The 22,647-nt window shown below is 43.8% G+C and overlaps 1 protein-coding gene across 9 annotated transcripts in view; it reads right to left on the bottom strand.

Moving 5' to 3' along the window:
- Hydin (Hydin, axonemal central pair apparatus protein) overlaps window positions 1–22,441 on the bottom strand; it is a 346,279-nt gene extending 323,838 nt beyond the window's left edge. For 8 of the 9 annotated variants that reach the window (XM_039098232.2, XM_039098235.2, XM_039098234.2 and 5 more), the window contains exon 1: window positions 22,296–22,441. In XM_039098232.2, coding sequence (XP_038954160.1) covers window positions 22,296–22,344 — 49 coding nt within the window. In that variant the 5' untranslated portion in view covers window positions 22,345–22,441. The remainder of the gene's footprint in view (window positions 1–22,295) is intronic. The other variant, NM_001427650.1, reaches the window with a different exon arrangement.
- Window positions 22,442–22,647: the final 206 nt, after the last annotated feature.

The following is a 22,647-nucleotide window of genomic DNA, read 5'->3' as shown; positions in this document are numbered from 1 at the left end:
AAAGAACTGGAAGAGCTTGAAGGAGCTCGAGACCCCAAAAGTACAACAATGCCAAGCAACCAGAGCTTCCAGGGACTAAGCCACTACCTAAAGACTATACATGGACTGACCCTGGACTCTGACCCCATAGGTAGCAATGAATATCCTAGTAAGAGCACCAGTGGAAGGGGAAGCCCTGGGTCCTGCTAAGACTGAACCCCCAGTGAACTAGTCTATGGGGGGAGGGCGGCAATGGGGGGAGGGTTGGGAGGGGAACACCCATAAGGAAGGGGAGGGGGGAGGGGGATGTTTGCCCGGAAACCGGGAAAGGGAATAACACTCGAAATGTATATAAGAAATACTCAAGTTAATAAAAAAAAAAAAAAAAGTAGGTCTTCTCTCTTCCGTGAATTCTCTCTCAGAGAATCTTCATAAACATGCCCAGAGTGTGCCTCCTAGGGGAATCTAAATCCAGTCAGGTTGATGGTGGTGACTAACCAGCAGAATACCTTTATATCGGATCAATTATTTCCTTTCATAGCCATATTTCCATCTAGCTAGAAAACTTCAAATTATCCTATAAAAGCTACCTCCAAAGATCTTGGGAAGAAAGTCTTTCCTTGGTCAATTTAAAGAATGCAGATTAATCTGCTCTGCATATACCTTGATTACTGCGGGCACTAAATCAAATTATTAACTGCGCTACATTGAATTTATCTGCTTATGGACGTGTCTATGGCTCTGGAATATATGCTCCTTGACTATGAGGACCACATAACACTGGCACTTGGAAGGGGTTCAGTAGAAAACTGTCCAACTGGATGGGTATAAAATTGCAGTCACTCAAAGAATTTTCCTGAGGCTTAGACATCTCTAGGAGTAAACATTTCAACCTTTTGCTTTGTCTTTCGTAAATGTCTACTTTTGACTTCTAGTATTTCTACCTAATAGAGTTCAGGTTGAATAAGTGCTCACTTTCTGTGACTTAACAGCTTCTTTTCAGAGAATAAGGCAGAGGTAGGCAAATGTATTCCCAACCAACCCTTAGGAACCAGGACTTGGGGTTTTCCACGGAGCTCTTCATATACTTGTGCCACTGAATTCCATTTTTTTTTGTGATGGTTTAGAGTAGATGCTCTTAAGCACAAAATTCATTTTTTATAGGGTATTACATTCTCTTCACTCCTAGGAACTCAAGATAGAGTCGAGTCTACAAGAGTTCAATATCAGAGTGGATGGCTGCCTGGGAAAACAGAACTTCATAATGTGTGTTATTAAATTGGTGAATGTCTCCAGATGCTACACAACTGTGTGCTTGTCACATTAATAACCATCATGAGCCCCACAATCACGCCCCCATCCGTCATCTCTCTGACTACTCTGCCTTCTGCCTTCCCTTTACCATCCTTCATTTCCAAACCCCGCGTCTTCTCAGAAAAAGAGAAACGGAGAATGGTAAATTTGCTCCCAAATTAAATCTCAGAAATGTTAAAATATCCCTTCCAGCTAGTGAGAAATATATGACGTGTAAACAAATTTGAACATCTTTGGTGTCAGGCACTGCATTTCACATTCATATTATATTTCACTAGCCCACGCCCTTTTAACACATTTTAACAGAAGATTTGATTGACAAAAGGCTTTTCCCCAGTTATTTTTTTTTCTTTTCAGAAAAACAGACTGTTAGCAATGATAAACCAAATTCCTGATAAAATCTCATTTCCACTAGGCCCAAAGGTTCCAGAGTCCTTAAACTTGGCAGGTACTCTCCTTGGACCCTGGTGATGACAATGACAACAGAGTCTACTCTGGTAGCTACCAGCTGCCACATAACAGACTGCTCCCAAACACAGGACAAAACAGTACTGCTGACTTGACTCTTAACTGGGTTTATCATTGATGGCCAAGTCTCAGTGACCTAAAAGGTTTTGTAGGAGTTTGGCTGGGTGATTTTGACGTGGGTTCTCTTGTGAGGTTGTAGTCAAGCACAAGTCTGAGGTTGCATAATCAGAAGGCTTCACAAAGGTTGGAAAATCCAAGATGGCTCACTTATACGGCTAGAAAGTCAGGCCTGGCTATCAGTACAAGGCTGCAACCTCATCTTTCATAGACCTGTCATTGGGACTGCTTGAAGGTCCCCCAAAGCATAGCGACTGGCTAGAACCAAAGCAAGCAATGTAGGTGGTCACATAGAAGTATAAATACGATGCCGTTTTCAATCCAAACATTACACAATCATTTACACATCCACTGGCCACGCAGATGACACAATTTCACTGTGGGGAAGGTCACATTTGTACATAAATATCAGGATTCATGGTAAATGAGCACCATTTTGGAAATGACCTGTCCACCTGAGGTAATTATTAAAAGGATTAAACGCAATAGAATTTGTAAAGTCCTCTTTTCTCAGAACCCGGCATATTGAGCCTACCATTGTTATATAGTTTGGCTAAAACCAAAACAACAAGAAGAAAATCTAAAGAGAAGAAAATCCTCTTCAACTGGTCTTGCTTGTTGGACGTAAATGTGAGAGCTGACGCGAGCTCACACATCTTCAGCCTCTGCTTCTACAGGGGTGGGGGAGGGGGTTATTCCACGGGGGATGTGATGCTGAATACTGTTACCAGGAAAGTGTCATGTGGACAATACCGAAGTCCATACAACACGACTTTTGTGGTGAGTTGGGGGTTCTCTGGGTACTCACTGAGTGGAAAGATTAATTTTCACTTTATAATCCTGCTCCATCTCCTGCTATTCTACCATCTCTAAAACTGCTTTGATCTCTTTAAAATTGGATTATTTCACATGTTACCAGTTTCATGTTGGCCTCTGCTCTCCTCCCCTTGAAATATTTCTTGAAAACAACGTGTCTCCATGGGATGTGTGACTTCTCGCATCTCAGGTGGATCAAAGAGAGAATTTTCAGAAGGAATCCTATTTGACCCGCGTGGGAGAAAAGTGACATTCAGATATACAAGAAAAAGTAACTTTTCCAAGGCCAAAGTACAGAGAAGAACTGCCTTTTTATAGGACATATCGAGTGTTGAAAACTTGTTCAAACTGTACAAGCTTCTAGACCTGACACAGTGGGAAAGTCAAACAGCAAACTAAAAGTCACATAGGAAGAACTTAACTACAGGAAGACAGAAAGGAAGCTGCCAAACGAGCTTCCTGTGCTTTGTGAGCCCATTTATATCACTTAAAAATTTTGTCTTTTATTAAATTAACGGTACAAGGTAGTCTGTTTCATCCTGCCACTTTCATTGTATGCATATAATTTAATGGTTAATACCATGATGATAAGAAATCCAGTTCTAGCGTTGGGCAGATGGCTCAGTCCATACCTGTAGCATGATTACGAGGATCTGTGCTTCGGTCCCAGCAGCTGTGTAAAACCCCGGCATGGCGGTGAGTACCTGTAATCCTAGCACCCGGGAAGGGAGCAGCACCAAGCCTAACGCACTGGGGGCTTAAGTTGAGTAAAAATCTTGGGGAGAAAGAACCTACCTGCCCCTTCAGGCTGTATATCTGACCTGGCACACCAATCCTCTCTTGCCACTGATAATTTTGGCTTTCAGACTTTCAAATGTATACTGGAATCAATTCCATTGGATACCCAGTATTCAGCTTCCAAGGCACACCTTCTTAGACTTTCCGTTTGCAGGGGCCAAATTTTGGGACATCATAGTTCCCTATGTCTGCTCTCCAGGAGGGAATACTTGCCTGTACTGTAAACATGGCCCAAACCCAACACTACAGAAGTCATCGGCCCTAGAGAAGGACACATTAATGCTGCTCTTCAAAATGGGCATATTGCCAAACTGCCTTCTAAATATTCGTTTATATCCATGAATCATTTCTTATTACAATGTTAACGATTAATGCAGACACGTGTTTCAGTTCAAAAGGTCAAAAATAATGAGCAATGGGTGTTCAGCCATTGATGGGCCATCTATATCAACCCCTGTCTTCACCCCAGGGCTCAAGGAAACTTTGTTGAGAAGAGAGTGGGAAGAATGTAAGAACTAGGGGTGGGGAAGAGCTCTGTGAAATGCTGTCTGGATATAACATGACTAGTGCACACACGAACTCACAGCAGCTCCAGTTCCCTGCATAAGATAATGAAGGTTAACGATCCCAGCCTACGTGGAAGAGGGCTTTCAAAGCCCCAGCCCTCAGTGAGGAGCTACGGGAAGCTGACTGCAGCTAGGGATGGAAGGGCCACTGTCCATGTGGGGTGTGGCCACTGGTAGGTTCTCTACCCCTCAGTGGATGAACTCGTACACATATGGGCAGCACTGGTTGGACTCCATGGGTATAAATCAATGAGGGCTTGCAGTTTGGAGGCAGATGTGATGGGGTTTGAGGTAGAGAAGGGTAGATATCATCAATGGACATTGTATACATATATGGCATGTACAGAAAATAAATAGGAATTAAACTGTATGAAATTTTAAAGGCATAAACAAAACAATTATTAAAAAGAAAAGCATCTCACAAATGCACAACCCAGTGAATTATTACATTACAGGGGTTGGGACTGAATGATAGCCACTCAAAGCAAGAAACAAAACGCGGAGTGCCTCTTCTCTATGCTGAGCTCTTTCTATCGACCGCAGGAAACCTTGCCCTTGTGGTGTCTGCTCTCCCGTGATTTAAGCATCTGTCCCTGAGCACAATAGTCAAGCCTGGTACTTAAGGAATTGCCCAGTGTGCATTCTTCCCTGTCTGTGTCTAGCCTCTATACCTAATGTGTGTGTGTGTGTGTGTGTGTGTGTGTGTGTGTGTGTGTGTGTGTATGTACTGGATGCAGTTAGTCTGTAGGTTACATGTAATTGTCCACCATAATTTGTCCGTGCATTCTACCACTGATTAGCATTTAGTTGGTTTCCAACACAACAGATTATAAAGCCATACACATTTTTGTAAACATCTCTCCACAAAGACAAGCAGAGTATATACATCCAGGAAATGAGCTGTCAGGTCAGAGCATGCATGTAAGCCAGTTTCCATACAAGGGCACAGTCACACACAAACTGCCCACCTATTCTTTAAGTGTCTTGCGAATATTGGGCAATCTACACCATTTTTATTGGAAATAAAATCTGTCACGAAGAAGACATATTGAAACTACCATTCCCTGACACTCAAAATTCTTGGTATCCAAATATTAAACCAAGGCTAGCTTCTTCATATCTTACTATCAACAGCAGATACAAAGACTATCATCTGCTAGGTTAGCAATAACTATTTCTTAGTTTATTACCTTTATTGATTGATTGATTGATTGTCTGTGCATGTATGCCTGCATACATGTATATCACATGTGGTATTCAGAAGACAACTTGGAGGAACCAGTTCTCTTCTTATATCATGTGGAGATTAATTTGAGTTGTAACCTGAGGGAAAACATCTTTTCTTATGCTGAAATGAGTTTACAATAATTTCCTTTACTCTATTTCGCTTGGATTCAAAATTGCATTCTCAGTTGAAATACTGTTTAGCAACTTTTAGGGATTTTGTTGGGAGAGTGCATATGCACTTACTCGTGTGCAAATGTGTGCATGCACATTTGTGCACAGAGAGGCTAAAGGACATTGGGTGTCTTCCTCCTCAGCTCTTCACCGAACTTTCTGACACAGGGTCTTTTCCTGAGCTAACATGCCAGCCATCACACCCAAAGTGATGAACTGCTAATCCAGAGGAAGACCCTGAACTGCTCTTTCCAAGCAAGTTGAAGATGGTTATCAATTAGGAGAGAATAAGTTTTATACCTCATTGGAACTATATGCAATTCCAAGATCAATCAGCCTGTGTGAAGGGCGCCAGGTGCATCTTACAATGACTGGAAACCTAGAACTTGGGAGAAACTAAGTATCTGCACTACATGACCCAGAGCTGTTAATCCTACACAAGAATTCTTCTGTTTTTATGAAGCCCACATCTGAATGTAACCAGCTTCTGCTTGCAGAAGGTGACAAGGGTCCAAAGATTTCCGGTCTTTGGTTGGTTGAGTTTAAGTTCATGGTATTTGTAAATCAAGAGAGAAATGGTTCGTTTCCAGATCCTAAACATCAGGAAGCTCATACATTTTACATATGTTTTTCTCAAAGAATTCGCGGCTCAACCCGAGAACATTATTAAAAAGTGATCTTGTCCTAGTCCCACAAAATGTCTGACAATCGGAATTCCTTGCACCGTGTTTGCACAGAAGAGCAAACTCAGATCCACTCCTTGACCATGCCTATGGCTCCCACTGAGATCAGCAGAGAGAGAGAGTGGTGCTTTCATCGGCCCTCCCCAGCCAGTGGAACTCTCTGTCACAATTCCCAGAAGCATGTGAACGGCAAACGCATCTGACCCTTCTCTACTGAGTGCCTTCTGCTCGTCTCTGGCGGGTACATCCTCGCTAGAAGCTACTTGGTAAATGTAGCATTTCTACCTTTTATTAAAATGTCAAATGCAATTCTTTTAATTCATATTGGATGGCTGTCACAGCGGAGTTCAGTAATGAAAACCAGTGACAGAGATTTGTTACACGCTATAACACTGTACTCAAGTCGTCTGGCAAGCAACGGGGCCATTTTTCTTCTCTCTGTTATTAGACTAGTGAATACTGACTAAGAAATCCTTATTGTGGTTCCTTCATGGGGTTTGGCTAGATTGATCCCAATTGGAAAGCGTGAAAAATGTTTATATCCACCCTACGTCCCTAGCAAGAACAATAATAGGATACCTTGAATTTAAAGGGAACTTTGATTCCCAGTAATGTATGTAATCCATTAGCTGACTCAACCATCCACATGAACACAATCAAATGCTCCCAATGAAAATCCTCATCACCCCAAAGCATTAAAGAGCTGTCAGGACAGGAAAGCAATTGCCAGACCAGACCCCAAGGAAAAAGCACCAGAGAAGGAGACAAAGTACTGAAGCATTACAGCAATGTGTGCCCTTGGGGCACTTGATTATCCAGGAACACACACATGCGTACATGCGAGCACAGACACACACACACACACACACACACACACACACACACACACACAGAAAGAGAGAGAGAGAGAGAGAGAGAGAGAGAGAGAGAATGAAACTAAATCTTGAAAAAAACAAAAACAAAAACAAAAACAACACAGATTGCCTCCAAACGGACAGTTTAAAAAAGAAAAAGACAAAAAAGAAAAAGTCTTTTCAAAACAAGGGCAAATTAAAGACAGTTTGAAGCAGCAGGTCTAGGAAGTCTCACCCTAGCAGCCTCTCACTGAAGAAAAGTCTAACAGAAGGAAGTGATCTTAAATGAAAAACCCGTGAGGAAGGAAGAAATAGAGGGAGATGGTGGGGCTTGAATGAGCACGTCATTCCTGGAAGATCATTAGCTCTCTGACCCTAGTTGAGTAGCCCTCACACCAGCACAGCTGGGAAGTGTGAAAGGCGACAGACAGTGACAGAGAGACATTGATGCACAGAGCTCCCATTCTTTCAGCCTCCAGGCCAACAATCTCCAGGCGCCTTGTAACAGACCCCTCAGATGACCTCTGTGAGACCATTCTGCCGCCTACCATGGTAGCCCCTTGACAACACATTGTGAAACTGGTTTTATTTTCTTCCCTAACTCACATTTCAGCCTGGTTTCTATCCCTTACGATTGTTAACCAAAAAGTAAAATATCAACTATAAGGTTCTAGACTCAGGCCCTGTCTCTGGGGGAATTCAAGAGAAGAGTGTAGGGAGTCCTGCCCCATCAGACATGAACACATATTGTAAAACCATGCCTGGATCAAGAAATCAATAAGCTATGACTAACACATTTACTCCTGACTGAAAGTCAAAAGACCACCTGGAGCTATAGAGAATGGGGGTGAGGCAGGGGCATAAAATATCATCACTGCCTGTCTTGGTTATCGTCTCTAATGCTATGATGAAATATCATGTCCAAAAGCAACTTGGAGGGGAGGGGATTTGTTTCATTTCACGTTTCCCATCACAGTTCATCACCAAAGGAACTCAGGGCAGGCCAGGAACCTGGAGGCAGGAACTGATGCAGACCATGGAGGGGTGCTGCTTATTAGCTTGCTCTCATGGCTTGCCCAGTGTGCTTCCTCATAGAATCCAGGACCACCTGCCCAAGGGTGGCACCACCTGCCCTACAGCCTGTCCCTCCCCATCGATCGATCACTAATTGAGAGTGTTTCCACCATAGGCTTTCCTCCAGACTAAATTTATGGAGGCATTTTCTCAACTGTGGCTCCTTCCTCTCAGATGACTAACTCTAGCTTGTGTCAAGTTAACACAAAGCCAACTAGGACACTTCCTAAATAAGTCCTGAACAATGACAACAGTCATGGACATGCTAACACAGGAGGGGAGCACTCAGGGGTCCCCCACCCCTATGCGAAGAGCTGTAGAGGAACCTGCTGGGGGAGGGGAACTCAATCCTCCCCAAGGATTGGATAACCTAACAGGTTATCCAATACCAGTGGTCAGCCCTGGAGACGTAAATACAAAGGACAGGAGGGGACTCGGTAGTGTGCATTTACGTGTAACACACATAACTTTAATGATAATTATTAAAGAAACAGGGAATGAAAGAGAGGACATGAGAGTGAGTAGAGGCAGGAGGAGAGAGGAAATGATATAATTATATTTTAACTTTTAAAGATTGCAGGAGCTGCAGAGAGATGGCTCAGTAATTAAAATCAGACATTGCTCGTGCAGAAGGTCAAAGTTCAGTTCTCAGCACCCACACTGAGGGGCTCAAAACCACCCTGTAACTACAGCTTCAGGGAATCCAAGGATCTCTTCTGGTCTCTGTTGGCATCTTCAGACATATATAAAAATAAACTTAGAAAACCGCAACGACGGAAACCACTCAAAGTGGCACTGAAGTCAACTTGACTTCAACATTGTTCTCTTGGCCAAAAGTGGGGATCTCAAACATTCACAGATGCAGATTCACAAAGGAACTAAGCTCGGATGTGTGTGCAAGAAAGACAAAGACAGACAGGAGTTGGGGCTCATTATTGTCGTCCTGTTGGCATATATTTCATAGGAGCCACATGACAAATGAGAAAAAGTCGTTTTATATAGAAAAATTCTAGATGAAATACCTAAGAACTGGCAGTTCTTTTTTCTTTCTTTCTTTGATGATTTTTTTAAAGATTTGTTTATTTTATGTATATGAGTACATTGCCATTCTCTTCAGACGCACCAGAAGAGATCATCGGATCCCATTACAGATGGTTGTGGGCCACCATGTGGTTGCTGGGAGTTGAACTCAGGACCTCTGGAAGAGCTTTCAGTGCTCTTAACCACTGAGCCATCTCTCCAGCCCAAACTAGCAGTTCTTACAAGCATCACAACACACTCCCACCAGACTGATGGAAGCCCTTAGGGGTGTGGGCATGAGTGTGTGGGGCGTGAGTGTGTGCATGCGCACACGCAAGCTTAAGGAGGCCAGAAGCTAATGTCAGCGGTGTTCGAGACAGTTACATCCCGTCTTGTTTTTTTGAGACAGGGTTTCAAAAAACCCTTACACCGGACATGGAACTCCCAGTAGAACAAAACTTTAAAGACGTAAGGCCACATGGAAACTGTTCAGAAGGCGACCTGGAAGGAGTTCTTCATTAAGAATGAGAAGCACCGGGGTTGGGGATTTAGCTCAGTGGTAGAGCGCTTGCCTAGCAAGCGCAAGGCCCTGGGTTCGGTCCCCAGCTCTGAAAAAAGAAAAAAGCAAAAAAAAAAAAAAAAAAGAATGAGAAGCACCAAACATGAAACATAGGAAGCACAACCAGGGAACAGCTACATAGCTCTGTGGCTTTCCACTCTGAATTACTGCTTAAATCACATCTTATCGAAAGACGGCACAAAAGATGGGAGGTTAGGCTTTGTCAAATGGGAAGTGTTCGCAACACGTAGCAACACGACCTCCCTCAGGTCCAGAATGCTGAGAGAGCTCCCATAAGAGAGCATTTTAAAATATAATCCTATGGAGGGAAAGGCAAGCAAAAGACCAGAGTGACTGATAAATATATGAAATATGTTCGACGTTATCAGTCATCAGGAAAAGCACATCTATAATAATAATAATAATAATAATATATAATATATAATATATAATAAATGATTTAATCACACAATCAGAAAAATGAGTAAGAATCACAAGGTAGTATACAACCACAGGATAGGCATAATTTGAGTCTGGTGATTGTGAATATTGATCCTCTGTGTTACAGTAAAAGGTACTAAATACTGCTGGCGGGACTGCACCTGAATGAGACCATGTCCAAAACTAGCTTTTTATTAGCTAGTAAACCTAAGGGTTTATGATCCAGGACTTTTGCTCTGGTCCATAATCCAGTGACATATATGTATATGCTACAGACGCTGAACAGATCTGCCTGCCATGGTGCTCTTTTTATACTGATGTATTGGGAACAGCCTGTGTCTTCATGGCAATACACAGAACAATGTGCGGTGCTCCTGGACCATATTCATCCACAGAGGAGATGCAGCTGATCAACAAATGCGGGCATTTAAATGAAGTCGAGAAAAAGAAGAATCAACCAAAAATATGCATACAGACAGTGATTCAGTTTACATAATGCTCAAGGGGAGGGGGAAAATGGAACCCTGTTTTCAGGACTGTACACAATAGAGTAAAGCTGTAAGAGAAATCAACACCAACAGACACTTGGGTCAGGATGGCAGCGATCTCTGAGGTGAGGGAAAGAGAGGGAAGTGTTTCTGGAATGCCCAGGTTGGAGAGACAGCTGCGACCATAGTGACTGTTGTGGTTTCGATAAGAACAGCCCTCATAGACTCTTATGATTTAATATGTGTCTGCCAGTTGGTAGAACTGTTTGGGAAGGACGGGAAGGTGTGGCCTTGATGGAGGAGGTGTGTCACTGGGGGCAGGCTTATAGGTTTTTGAAAGACTTGTGCCATTCCCAGTCAGCTCTCTTTGCTTAGTGCTGGAGAGATGTGAGCTCTCTTCTTCCAGCTGACTGCCAGCACAGCTCCACTCTGTCTGGGACTCCCTCATTATCCAAAACTGTAAACCCAATTACACACTTTTCTTTTGTTAGTTGCCTCAGTCATGGTGTTTTATTACAGCAATAAAAAAGTAACTAATTCAGTGGTCAAGGGCGCTTGCCGCTTTCCCAGAGGACCTCAGTTTGGTTTCCAACATCCACATCGGGCACGTTACAACCACCTGCAACTCCAGGTCTGGGGGAAACGATTCCCTCTTTTGACCTCAATGGGAACTGCATGCACGTGGTACACATTAAAATAAATAAATCATTTCTAAAAACATATTTCTGGGATAGTATCAACTTAATTTTGGCCGAGGTGAAGATTGTACCTTTGAGCCCTTCTTGATTGTTGTCAAGTTATGCATGTACATGCATGCATATATGTATCCATACATGTGTATGTCTGTATCTATATATGTTTCATATGTTCACATGTATGTTTTATTTCACAAGTGAAATTCTAAAGAGAATTCATATTAAAATTAAACCTTTTGCAGAACTTAGAACACATCCTTAAAATTACGTAACTTACTTTGTCCTAAGGTGGCCTTACTTCAAGAGCCCCCACTCCTACCCCAGATGGTTATTCATTATGTCTAAAGTAGGTCCCTGGTTTACTAGTTTAGGAAGAGCTGGAGTCCAGACTCCATGGGCAGGTAAGATGTTTTCCCCAAGAGCACAGTGGGGCAGAACTGCACCAGAACCAAACGCAGCTTAAAGATTTAAGAGGGCTTAAAGATTAAAGGATGCAGTAGGTACAATTTGCAGGTTCTTGTGAGTTCCCAGTTAAATGATACTTGCTATCTATGGATCAGTGCTGGCTATTAATTTGATCTGTGCTAAACCTGAGAGTTCTCCTTGCCAATATTCTGCTGTTAACCTCTCAATCCTAACAAGTTACAAGAAAAATAGCAAAAGTTCCCGGAAGTGCCATGAAACTTGGTGGGACACACAAACTGACCCCATTTGAAGTGTTGCTCCAGGCTGTCATCAAGTAAGTCCAGGGCTACCCACACCTATAACCACTTTCCAAGGTGAGACTCCGTAACAATGTAGAGTGGGCAGGTAGTCCTTTGTTCTCGACTGATAATCACTGTCCTGTCCTAAGGTTCTCTAGAAACCGCTCTACCCAAATAGGAATCCCACTGCTCACATCTGAATCTCACCTCAGATCAAAACAAAATGAAGCCTTGTGTGTGGTGATCCCCGGGGGCCCTGGTTAAATGTAAAGGCTCATTGTTAAAGGTCACTGTCCTTTGTTGTGAGTACAGTTCCTGTACAGATCAGCAGCTGAACCTGCCCCGGGGCACTGGGCATCATTAACCAGCTGCACCCTCAGAATAAAGTACAGATGGTTAATTACCCAGCAAATGACTACTTCCTTGTAGGAACAAAAGCCTGTACCTAAAAGCATCCATAGTATGCTTGGGTGTATTTATGCTCAGGCAAACAAAACACAGTTCCAAAATTTCATCTGTGAATAGACCTCAGCAGGCTCCAACTGCACTGTTTCGTGGTTCACACTGCTGAGGTCGAGTTCAGGGGAGGGACTGGGGGCCACATCTCAACTGATTAAATACTTCTTGGGGGTGAGAAACCTTTTCTGAAAAAGAACCAAAAAACAAACCCTGGTTTACTGTGGTAGTGTTCAATAAATAAGGTGAGAATTTCGTCACACACTCCTGAACTTTATCACTGAAGACTAGAGCAATAAAGTCAGTCTGTCGTGGACAGATGGACCTCCAAACCCCTTGGTCAACAACAAAGAACCTTTCTACATTTTAAGATGATTTATCCCAGGCATTTGTTATAGTAAAGAAAAAGTAACACACTGTGAGATGAAAGGTTTCATCGACCCCGCCCCCTTTAAAGCAAAGACATATCCACATTAGTTTTCTGAGTGGGAGAGATAGGATGGATTTTTCCATAACCTGGAGGACTTTCACATAAGTCACGTAGTAGCCGAGCTCCCAGAGTTCAGCTGTCATAAACACAGTGCACTCAATGGTCGTGAGACTTCCAAAGATCCCATTTTAAGATATAGTCTATGAATCCATGTGTAGCAGGGATAAGATCTGGAGGGAAAGCAGAGGAGGGGTGACCCACGTTTGCTTGAAAGCCCTCTCTGACAGCTGCAAAGCTCTGGGCTTTGTAAGAGGTCAGGATGCCAGGGCTTGGAGTAGGGCACTAATCTTGTGCCAATGAAGACCCTTTCTTCTGAAGAAGCCCTAGGCGATGGGATTCTATTCAGTGTAATTGTATGTTAGGGGGAGGAAGAAGCAGCTTGCCGAGGTTTTAATTATCAAGGACACACTGGCTTTCTCAGAACCATCTGTTTAATTGTGATTACAAATGCGATGTAAAAACACAAGTGATTAGCCAACACCAAGTTCCCTGCCACCAACGGTTTCAACACAACGAGCCACATTGTGGAAGAGCGTCGTGCCCCTTCTCTCTCGGCAATATTTCATGGTTTAGCAACTGACAGCCTACGATTTATTGCAGAACCTCATTCAGGAAGAGCTCAAATTATTAATTAGCGTTCTTCGATTACATCCTCTGGTTATTCCTTTTTATTAAAGCTGAATTCCCTGAGAGTATAGGGGGGATTATAGGAGAGATGAGACAGGCGAGAGCCCTTTCTTTCCACTTCCCACCAAATCCTGGCAGCTTCCCAAGACAAGTGTCACCTATAATTAACTACCAGGCACATTCCAGAGCGTGGTGGGACTTGTCTTTGGCGTTCACAAGTGCCGATTTCTGCTTTCCTGGTATTGGCTGTCATGTTTGTCTTGCTGTCATTATTTTAGAAGCTATGGATGCTGGAAATTGTTTTCAGGTATGAAAATAGCTTAACCTTGAAATTTATTTTAATTAGAGATTTTTCCGTGCCACTGCTGAAAAGTTGGGTGGTTTATTTATAAACAATAATGATAATGAGCAGAGGTTAAAGAGGAGGATGAAAAGGAGGAAGAATCATCATCATCATCACCATCACTATCATCATCACCACCACCACCATCATCATCACATCAACACCACCATCATCATCACCACATCATCACCAGGATATCAGATTAAACAGATACACACAAGATGCTGACAGAGTCAGATCGCCATCCTATTTTCTACCTGGGACATTTTTGATTCTTATTAAAACCATTTTTGAAGAAAAAAATGTCAGAGTTTATGGTCTGCTGGTGACACTGTGAGAGATTCCTTCAGCCATTTCACACAGGTTTCTTTTTGCCTCGCACACAGCCTACTGGACCCTTTGGTAATGGATTTCAACTGAAGACCACCATGCTAACGATATCACAGACTTCCCCGCAAGCTTTTTAATCAGGAGCAGAGCACTTTAAAGTCCACTTCCCTTCCCCGCTACCTCCAGGGATAAATATGGGCCTTTCTTAAAAAAAAAAAAAAATCAAAGGACTAAAGAACTTAAATCCTCAAAGAAATGAAAAGGCTGCACAGTTTGGTTTTTCAAATTAAACCAGATCAATTCCTAACATCTTCTTCTCTGCGCAACCTGAATCCTCCCAGCCGCGATCCTACAATTCCTCCTGCCTCATTTCAAACCCCATCCTATGAAGAGCCGGGTGCTGAGTGCTTCTGCACTGCTAACGAGGAAGCAGAGGAAGGGTTTGCTCCCAGGAAAGGGCTATCATTCCTTCGCTTTTGATGATGGTGGCATGGCTGATGGGGTGGATTACGGTCCACTGCGTTCAAACGAATGACCTTTAACCTTTGTGGTCCAAGTCCCAGTGGAAATCCGATGGAGGAGGCTAGGGACACTAACCCCCTTAATGATGCATGTCAAGCTAGAATCCACATACCTGGGGTCAAGAGTCCCTAAGCAATCCCAAATGTGGACCAATTAAAGCAGCCTTCGAAAGCTAACCAGCCATGTGGGCTGCATTTAAGCTTGAGAAGAATTTCCATATATTGAATGATTGGAGGGACAGTCTCAAAACTATGCCAGGTGCCCACGATGCTAACAGACTGTCCAGTGACCTTACCTCTTCCTGCTGATGCGTGTATGGACGGTTCTCACACAGCCAGAGATAACGGCATCACCAAACAACCAACAGTAAGACTGGCCACACTGTGTGCCTTCCAAGCACCACCATTTGAAGAGCTTTTCGACCAAGCTTTTAAAGTTCCTGCCACTAAGTGCAGAGGAGAAAGTACACCCATTTTACATGAGCAGAAAAATCCATGTCCTCGTGTCTATTCTCCAGCTGGTGTTTGGAAAACCTTCAGGTTTCCAGTTTCCTCACACGTGAAAATGGTCAATGTGTCCAAATGTGAGCTCAACTTGGAGCTAGATATAGTAATACGTGCCTTTAATCCCAGCACTCGGGAGGCAGAGGCACGTGATCCGCTGTGAGTGCAGGTTTTTCTGTTCTCCATACTGAGTTCCAGGTCAGCTAGGGCTACGCCACAGAAGGACCCAGTCTCAAAAAACAAACTTACTCGGATGTTCTCGATAAAACAATATGACGCATAAGTAAATACAACCTGTTACTCCTGGGGAATGGGCTTGAGAACCAGAGAGGAAGAGAAGGCTTTCATGTCTGTATTTCTGTAGAATTTTTCACAAAGCATGTAAGCAATGGTGCTAAAAGAACAGAGTAATGCCAAACATAATGCACGTGCACACGAAAATGGCATATACGTCCTTTAAAACGTCAATGAATCAGCGGAGGTTAGACAGATAGCTCACTGGTTAATCGAGAGCACTAGATGCTCTTCCTGAGGACCTGGGTACAGTTCCCAGCACTTGCATCTCCCAACCATCTGGAATTCCAGTTCCAGATCATCCAACACCCCTCCCCTGACCTCCACACGCCTCAAGCATGCATATGGTACACTGACATACATACGGGAAGGCACTCGCATACACACAAGATAAAAAACTGTAAAATAAAACATTATTTTGCATGACGACCTGGCTTATTGAAGGAAGCCAGGAGGTGTGGACAAGAAAGATTAACAGTTAAAGGCCAGTCTTGGTACAGAGTTAGTTCTAAGGCAGTCAGGACTACTTGTCTCAAATAGAAACAAAGCAAGACCTTTTTAACCCTCCCTGAAGTGTCAAAGAGCTAAAAGAGACCGCAGGGTGTTAAACAGGCCATCATGGAACTGTTGCACTGTGGGTAAGGAGACCTTGCAGATACTGCTGTGGGATCATCTGTTAGACGATGGGGACACTGGGCTCTGTTTGAGGTCGCCTTGCAGGGTTCAGGGAAGGTTTTAAGGCTGAGTCCCATCCAAAGCGTGCCGAGTGACAGGAGAGCTAGCCTCAAAGGTGGATTAGGACAAACGTGAACTTGTTCTGCTTAACCGGCCACAGTTGAACACAAACGACGTCTCAGTGGCGCTGATGAGAGAAGAGAGGTTGAAAAAAAAAGTGCCTGGGGCACCAGAGTCACCAGCTGACTCTCTACGCCATGACCATTCCAAACCATACCACCTGTGAGCTCCAAAGGTACCCAGGTACGTTTTATTTTGTTGTTTTGTTTTGTTTTGTTGAAAGGGAGACAGGGCAGGTCACTTCTCCAGGTGCCAAACACAGACAGAGGCAGATCCCTCCGGATGCCTGCCTTGTCTCAGTCACCAAGGAATACTTTCCCCGAGGAAGTGAAGTAGCTGGCTGCCAACGCGAGCAGTGTGTGGAGAGAGCTACCACACCCTGAGAAGAGCCAGCGAAACTCAGCACAGAAAGGGAATCTGGCAGATTAAACCTAAACAAACCATAATCAAAACCCAAACAAGAAGAAATTCTAATCACAGTTAAGAATGCGTTTGTCTAGAAGTCCAATGTGCTATCCATTGTGCCACACACCGTGGCTCAGGACCATCTATAATGGGTTCTATTGCCCTCTTCTGGTACATGGGCATACGTGCAAACGGGGTGTTCATACATTAATAAATATATTTTTTAAAGAATGCATTTGGTATGTATTTATCAGCAGTGGCACTTTGAACAAATGTAAGCCAAACAAACAAAGCCATCCCATGGCCCCAAGAGCCATCCCGCGTCCCAGAGAGCCATCGGCAGTTAAGATACGAGTCGCTCTTTCAAAGGACTGGAGTTCGGTTCCTAGCACCCACATCAGGCGACTTACAACCACTGGAACTCCAGTTCTGGCCTCCAAGGATACTCACGCATCATCAGGGTCTCTTCTTTATTTGGTAGCCCACTCTCCCCGGGAGCTCTTGTTCCTGCCTAACCCTCCCAAGTGTGAGCTCACAGGCATGTACCCCACACCCAGCCTGAGCACCCCTGTTTTTAAAGATGCAGAGCTCTGTACAGAGTCTGGTGCAGAGCAGGGATTCTTAAACATTTTCCCTCGCAAACCCTTTGCACCTGGGAAATTCCCACACAACCATACGCACGGCGCTACATAAGGTAAACACAGAACACTGCTAATCGGTCATGAAGAAACTCCTTGGCATACATCTGGCTTTACCATTTATAAAAGGTGAAAGCAAGGTTGTGTGGCAGTGAGACGGGCTTGCTTTTTCATTTCCAGAGAGAGAAGGCATGGCTGGTGTTTGCCAGGCAGGAGAGAACCTCGGCAGTCGACAAGGCTGAGCCATTGTCTCGTTTCATAGTTGCTGATGCTAAGAAAGGCCCTTTGCACAAACATGTGGTTCAACGTAGATCTGGGGCCATTCCAGAAATTGCTGGAAATTCCGTATCGAATCTCAGGCTAGAAATTAGTTGTTGAAGCAGAGAGGCCCCACACCCCTGCACTTATGGGCAGCACTACCTAGTGGGTTATCAAAATAAATAAGTAAATAAAGAAATAAGCTGTGGGAGGAGTTGGGGAAAGCTGGAGCAGGAGCACGGATAGATATGGTCTTTTCTATTGTACATTTCATAATTCATTGTATACATGAGTGAAATTCTCAAAACTAAAGAGAAATTTTAATGATAAGAATAAAAGAATGGGGCTTACAAGATGTGTAGGTGATGCTGAAAGGGCCTTGCACACACGCCATTGACATTCTGGAAAGGAAAGGGGAGAGGCTGAGGCCGAGGTGGTGTTTGAAAAGAAGAAAACACACAAACCTCTGTCAATCAGTCATGAAGAAATTTATTTTATGATAGCTCCTTGGCATATATCTTGCTTCCCAAATCAGCACAGGACATCATCCCAAGTACGGGATACTGCTAAAGGAATTGTGACAAGTGCACAAGACAAATAAAATGAGAAAGGGGACAGAAGCAGGGGGAAATCCAATACGCCCCAGGAATTCCAAGGAGGACCAATCTAGTTGTCCCACAGGAAAACTGAAGCCCAAAGGATAATATGATTAGCATACTTGGAACCGTCCTAAGGGTGTGCTGCGTGTGGTCTAGCTCTGGGCAGAAGGACACAAGAAAGAACAAAGAGCTGGGTGGAAGATATTAGATATAAAAGTCAGTCCAGGGCAGGAGAGAAGGCTCAGTCCAGGACAGGAGAGAGAGCTAAGAGAACTGGCTGCTCTTCTGGTGGATATTTTAAAGCTTGGGGTTGCAGTGGCTTCTATCTAGGTAAAACAGGAGTTCAGCTGGCTGGTTGATGACCTCTTAGCCAATCAAAGACCCATCGGAACTTTTAACAAACATCAGAGGTGTGAGAAGGTAAAGGAGCCAGAGAAGCCAGGCCAATTTTGAAAAAGAACTCAAGCTACCTGATTCCAAAAGTCACTGTAAAATTATAAATATATGAAGTCTATATAAATATACAGTCTGTGGACTGGAGAGATGGCTCAGTGGTTAAGAGCACTAACTGCTCTTCCAGAGGTCCTGAGTTCAATTCCCAGCAACCACATGGTAGCTCACAACCATCTGTAATGAGATCTGATGACCTCTTCTGGTGTGTCTGAAGAGAGCGACAGTGTACTCATATATATAAAATAAATAAATAAATTCATAGATAAATATAAGTATATGTATATTTCTTAACCCAAATATATATATACATATATATACATATTCTCACATCTCAATTAAAAAATAAATAAAGTATGAGCCAGTCATATGAACAAAGGAGGTCAGTGAACATCTTTATCAGTGGTTTACCTACAGGTAAACGTATGTTGTTCAGTGTCATGGATCTTGAAGAATGCCAAGTAAAACTAGAACAGGAGGGTCAATGACATGGATCAGCCAGGTAGAGCTAAGGGAGCCTGACTACCTGGGTTTAGTGCCCAGCAGCCAAGGCAGAAGAACAGAAATGACTCAGGAAAGCTTGTGTCTGGCCTCCACATACATGCTGTGGTGTGCACACATTTCCTTACTCATAAGTTTAAGGCATAGTGTGCACACATTTCATACCTGCAGGGGTAGTTCAAAGTAACCAAATCATCCTGGCCCTCAAGGCTGTAGAACAGGTGAAACTCAAACTCCACACTGGTGGAAATGCAAAATGGTACCCTCACTTTAAGAGCCACGTGGCTGGAAGCCTTGTAAAATTGACATATTTACACTATAACCCAGAAACCCTCCAATTATTTACTAAAACAGTAATAATGTGCTGCAACACAAAGACGCATAGATGACTGTTTGTAGCAAACTCATTTACCCATAATAGCCAAATACCTGGAGTGAACCAATGCCCATCATTTGGTGATACATACAATTCAATAGAGTAGTACTCGGCCATAAGAAGGAATACTCTACTGTTAGCGTACACAAGGTAGGTCAATCTCGGAGGCTAAATAAAGCAAGCCAGACAGAAGGTTTTACGTATTTTATGATCCCATTATTTGGGGGATACAGAATCAGAAATCAGATCATTGTCACAGGCTGGGAGTGGGGAAAGAGGGCCTAGTGGATGCAAGGGAACTGTTCGAGCTACTAGAATAATTCTATATACTTACTGTGGTAGGTCAAGTTGTTACACGGACATTGTCTTTTTGAAGTCAGCTTGTGGAATTACACAGACAAACAGGAGATGTTTTAGAGTGCAAGCTATAGGTCAGTCAACCTGGTTTTAAAACAGTGTAACATAATTGCTAGTGTGTCATGGGCCCACAAAGAACAGTTGACATTTATTTGTTGTTATTTGGGTCAAATACAACTTCACGGGAAAAGTATCAAGAACAGTGTCCTAGCTTGGTTTCCGTTGCTGGGATAAAATATTATAACCGGAAGGAACTTTGGGGGCATAACGGGTTTATTCGGCTAAAGTGCCTTTACCTACTAAGGCTAAAGTCCGTCATCAAGGCATGCAGGGTAGGGACTGGACCACAGAGAAAGCTGCTTACTGAATAGCTCAGCTAGCTTTCTTTACAGCCCAAACCTGCATGACTATTAAGTAGGGCACTGCCCACAGGGGATTAGGCCCCTCCCACATCGATTAGCAATTAAGAAAGTGCCCCACCCCACCGGCCAGTCTGAACAAGGCAATTCTTCCACTGAGATTCTCCCTTCCCAGATAAACGAAGGTCTGTGTCAAACAGCTGATCAATATATAGGGAGGAAATATTAATTATTTCTCAATGAAACATACAGTGTATTAATATCCTGAGTATGCACAGTGGCCCCAATGCTCGAGTTTCTTTTCTGGTGCTTTGACAATACCAAACGCAACTTGCAGGAGGGGGGTTTCATTTCAGTTTATAGGTTACAGCCCATCACTGAGAGAAGTCAGACGGGTACTTGAAGGAGAACCCATACGGGAACACTGCTTGCCAGGTCACTGGCAGGCTCACGCCTAGCTAGCTTTCTTATACAGCCTGGGACCTCCTGTCCAGGGAACGGTACTGCCCACAGTGGGCTCAAGATGATTCCCCACAGACACGCCCACAAGCCAATTGTGAGACTCCCTTCTTAGGTAATCCTAGGCTGTGTCAAGTTGACAGCTAGAACGAAATGGATATCTAGAAATCAATATGAAAAAGGGCATCTGCATTTTAAAAGACAGTCGATTCACATCAGATTGTCAATAATGAACAGGTGCAGACTACTCGATCAGACTAGTAATCAGGGAAATACAAATAAGGTGACCGCATTCTTTTCCATCACGATGATAAAAGTTTTAAAGAATGAACATTCCAAGTGTTTGGCAGTATCCAAGGCAAGCCACACAAACAGAGACGATGAAGCTCACCGTACTGACACTTAGGCGAGTCAGAAAACAAAACAGGTAGCTTTAAAAATAGTTGGAAGGAAGATCAATGGTCCCAACTATTCTGTGAATGCACTGCAGACACAGCCGTGCAAACCGTAGAAATCACAGGGGTGTGTGAGTGCATGATGGTAAGAACAGAGCCTCCCAGCTCCGAGCCAAGCAAGGTGTGACCCCTCCACACCCCACGAACAGATGCTCTTCAGGAAGAAACTGGTGTGAACCTGGGGTCCCCAAAAACGCAGACTTGGTGGCCCATACATCCTCTACTGATTTGTGATGATTGGGGGAAAAAATCTAATACATTTTATAAAATGTCCTTAAGGAGTCCTGCATTTTTGGTGTTTCCGTGGCCGACTGGGTTATCCTGTATGAGTTTGGATTTTTTTTTTTTAATTCGATCTTAATTAAGGTCTGGGTTCTACCACAGACGCCGTGTCTCCACTATTTATGTTCATTTAAAATAAAGCTTTTGTTTTATAATCTTCCTGACTATTAGACATGAAGTGGGGTCCAATTGCTTTAAGTAAAAATAAGAACTAAATCACAATCGTCTAATTAACTCTCGGGCGGTTGTAATGTTCCGACATGAAAACGAAACAACCCCAAGCAGAGTCCGGAATCAAGAAATTCAAGCACACACAGAACCCAGGGCCCTGAGGACAGCACAGAGCTACACAGCGCCAGTCCCCTGCTCCAATCCTGGGGCACTCTCTGAGCCCTAACTGCTGCGTTCACACACGGAGAGGCGGAGAGGCGTTAACTGTTGCCGCCTTGTTTCGCATAAGGGAATTTTTCCTTTATATAATCAGCCACACATTTGATCTTCGGGGTCATTTTGAGAACAGAGCAGGAACAGCTGGAGGGGCACGGGACCTGCCATTCATTTTCCTAGGGAGGAAAGACTGAAAGTGATTTGCCCAAAGCTGAAGTTAGAAGCGAGGTTACCCCCATTCCTGTGTTTCCGGGCGAGAATGCCAAGTACGGAAATCCCAGACCCCACAACTTTAGCGGCGTGAACAGTAGGGGCCAGCTTATCAGTCCCCATAAGCACACTCTTTCACCCCGAGGCCACTGAGAGATCCCGTAACCTCAGAATCCCAGGGCAACTCCACACCGCGCTCCCTGCCGAAACTGGGTTTCAACTCACACTCTCTGCATTTTTTGTGATCCACTTTTTCGTGCACTGCTGTGTCCATCTTGTTACCATCTGTTGCCACAGCAACCGCTAGGGTGGCTCACACTCTAACAAGAGCAACGTTGATTGGAGAAGGCGGGCGTCCCTAGCAACCGCCCGGTACCAAAACAAACGATTTTCTTTATAGTTTCCTGCTCCACAAACTTCCCATCCTTCCCAACGCCTTTCTTAGCCAGACCTTTCCTGGGTCTTCAAAACCACTTCACACATGATCTCCGCGAACACCTACCTCTCGGTGATGAAATACGGATCCCTCGCCCCCCCTTCACAGGAATGTTTATCCTTTGGTACTTATACCTCTTCC

This window comes from Rattus norvegicus, chromosome 19 (genome assembly GCF_036323735.1).
Source record: "Rattus norvegicus strain BN/NHsdMcwi chromosome 19, GRCr8, whole genome shotgun sequence".
NCBI lineage: Eukaryota > Metazoa > Chordata > Mammalia > Rodentia > Muridae > Rattus > Rattus norvegicus.
The sequence above is the reverse complement of the archived record's forward strand: the minus strand, read 5'-3'. Positions and strand labels throughout refer to the sequence as shown.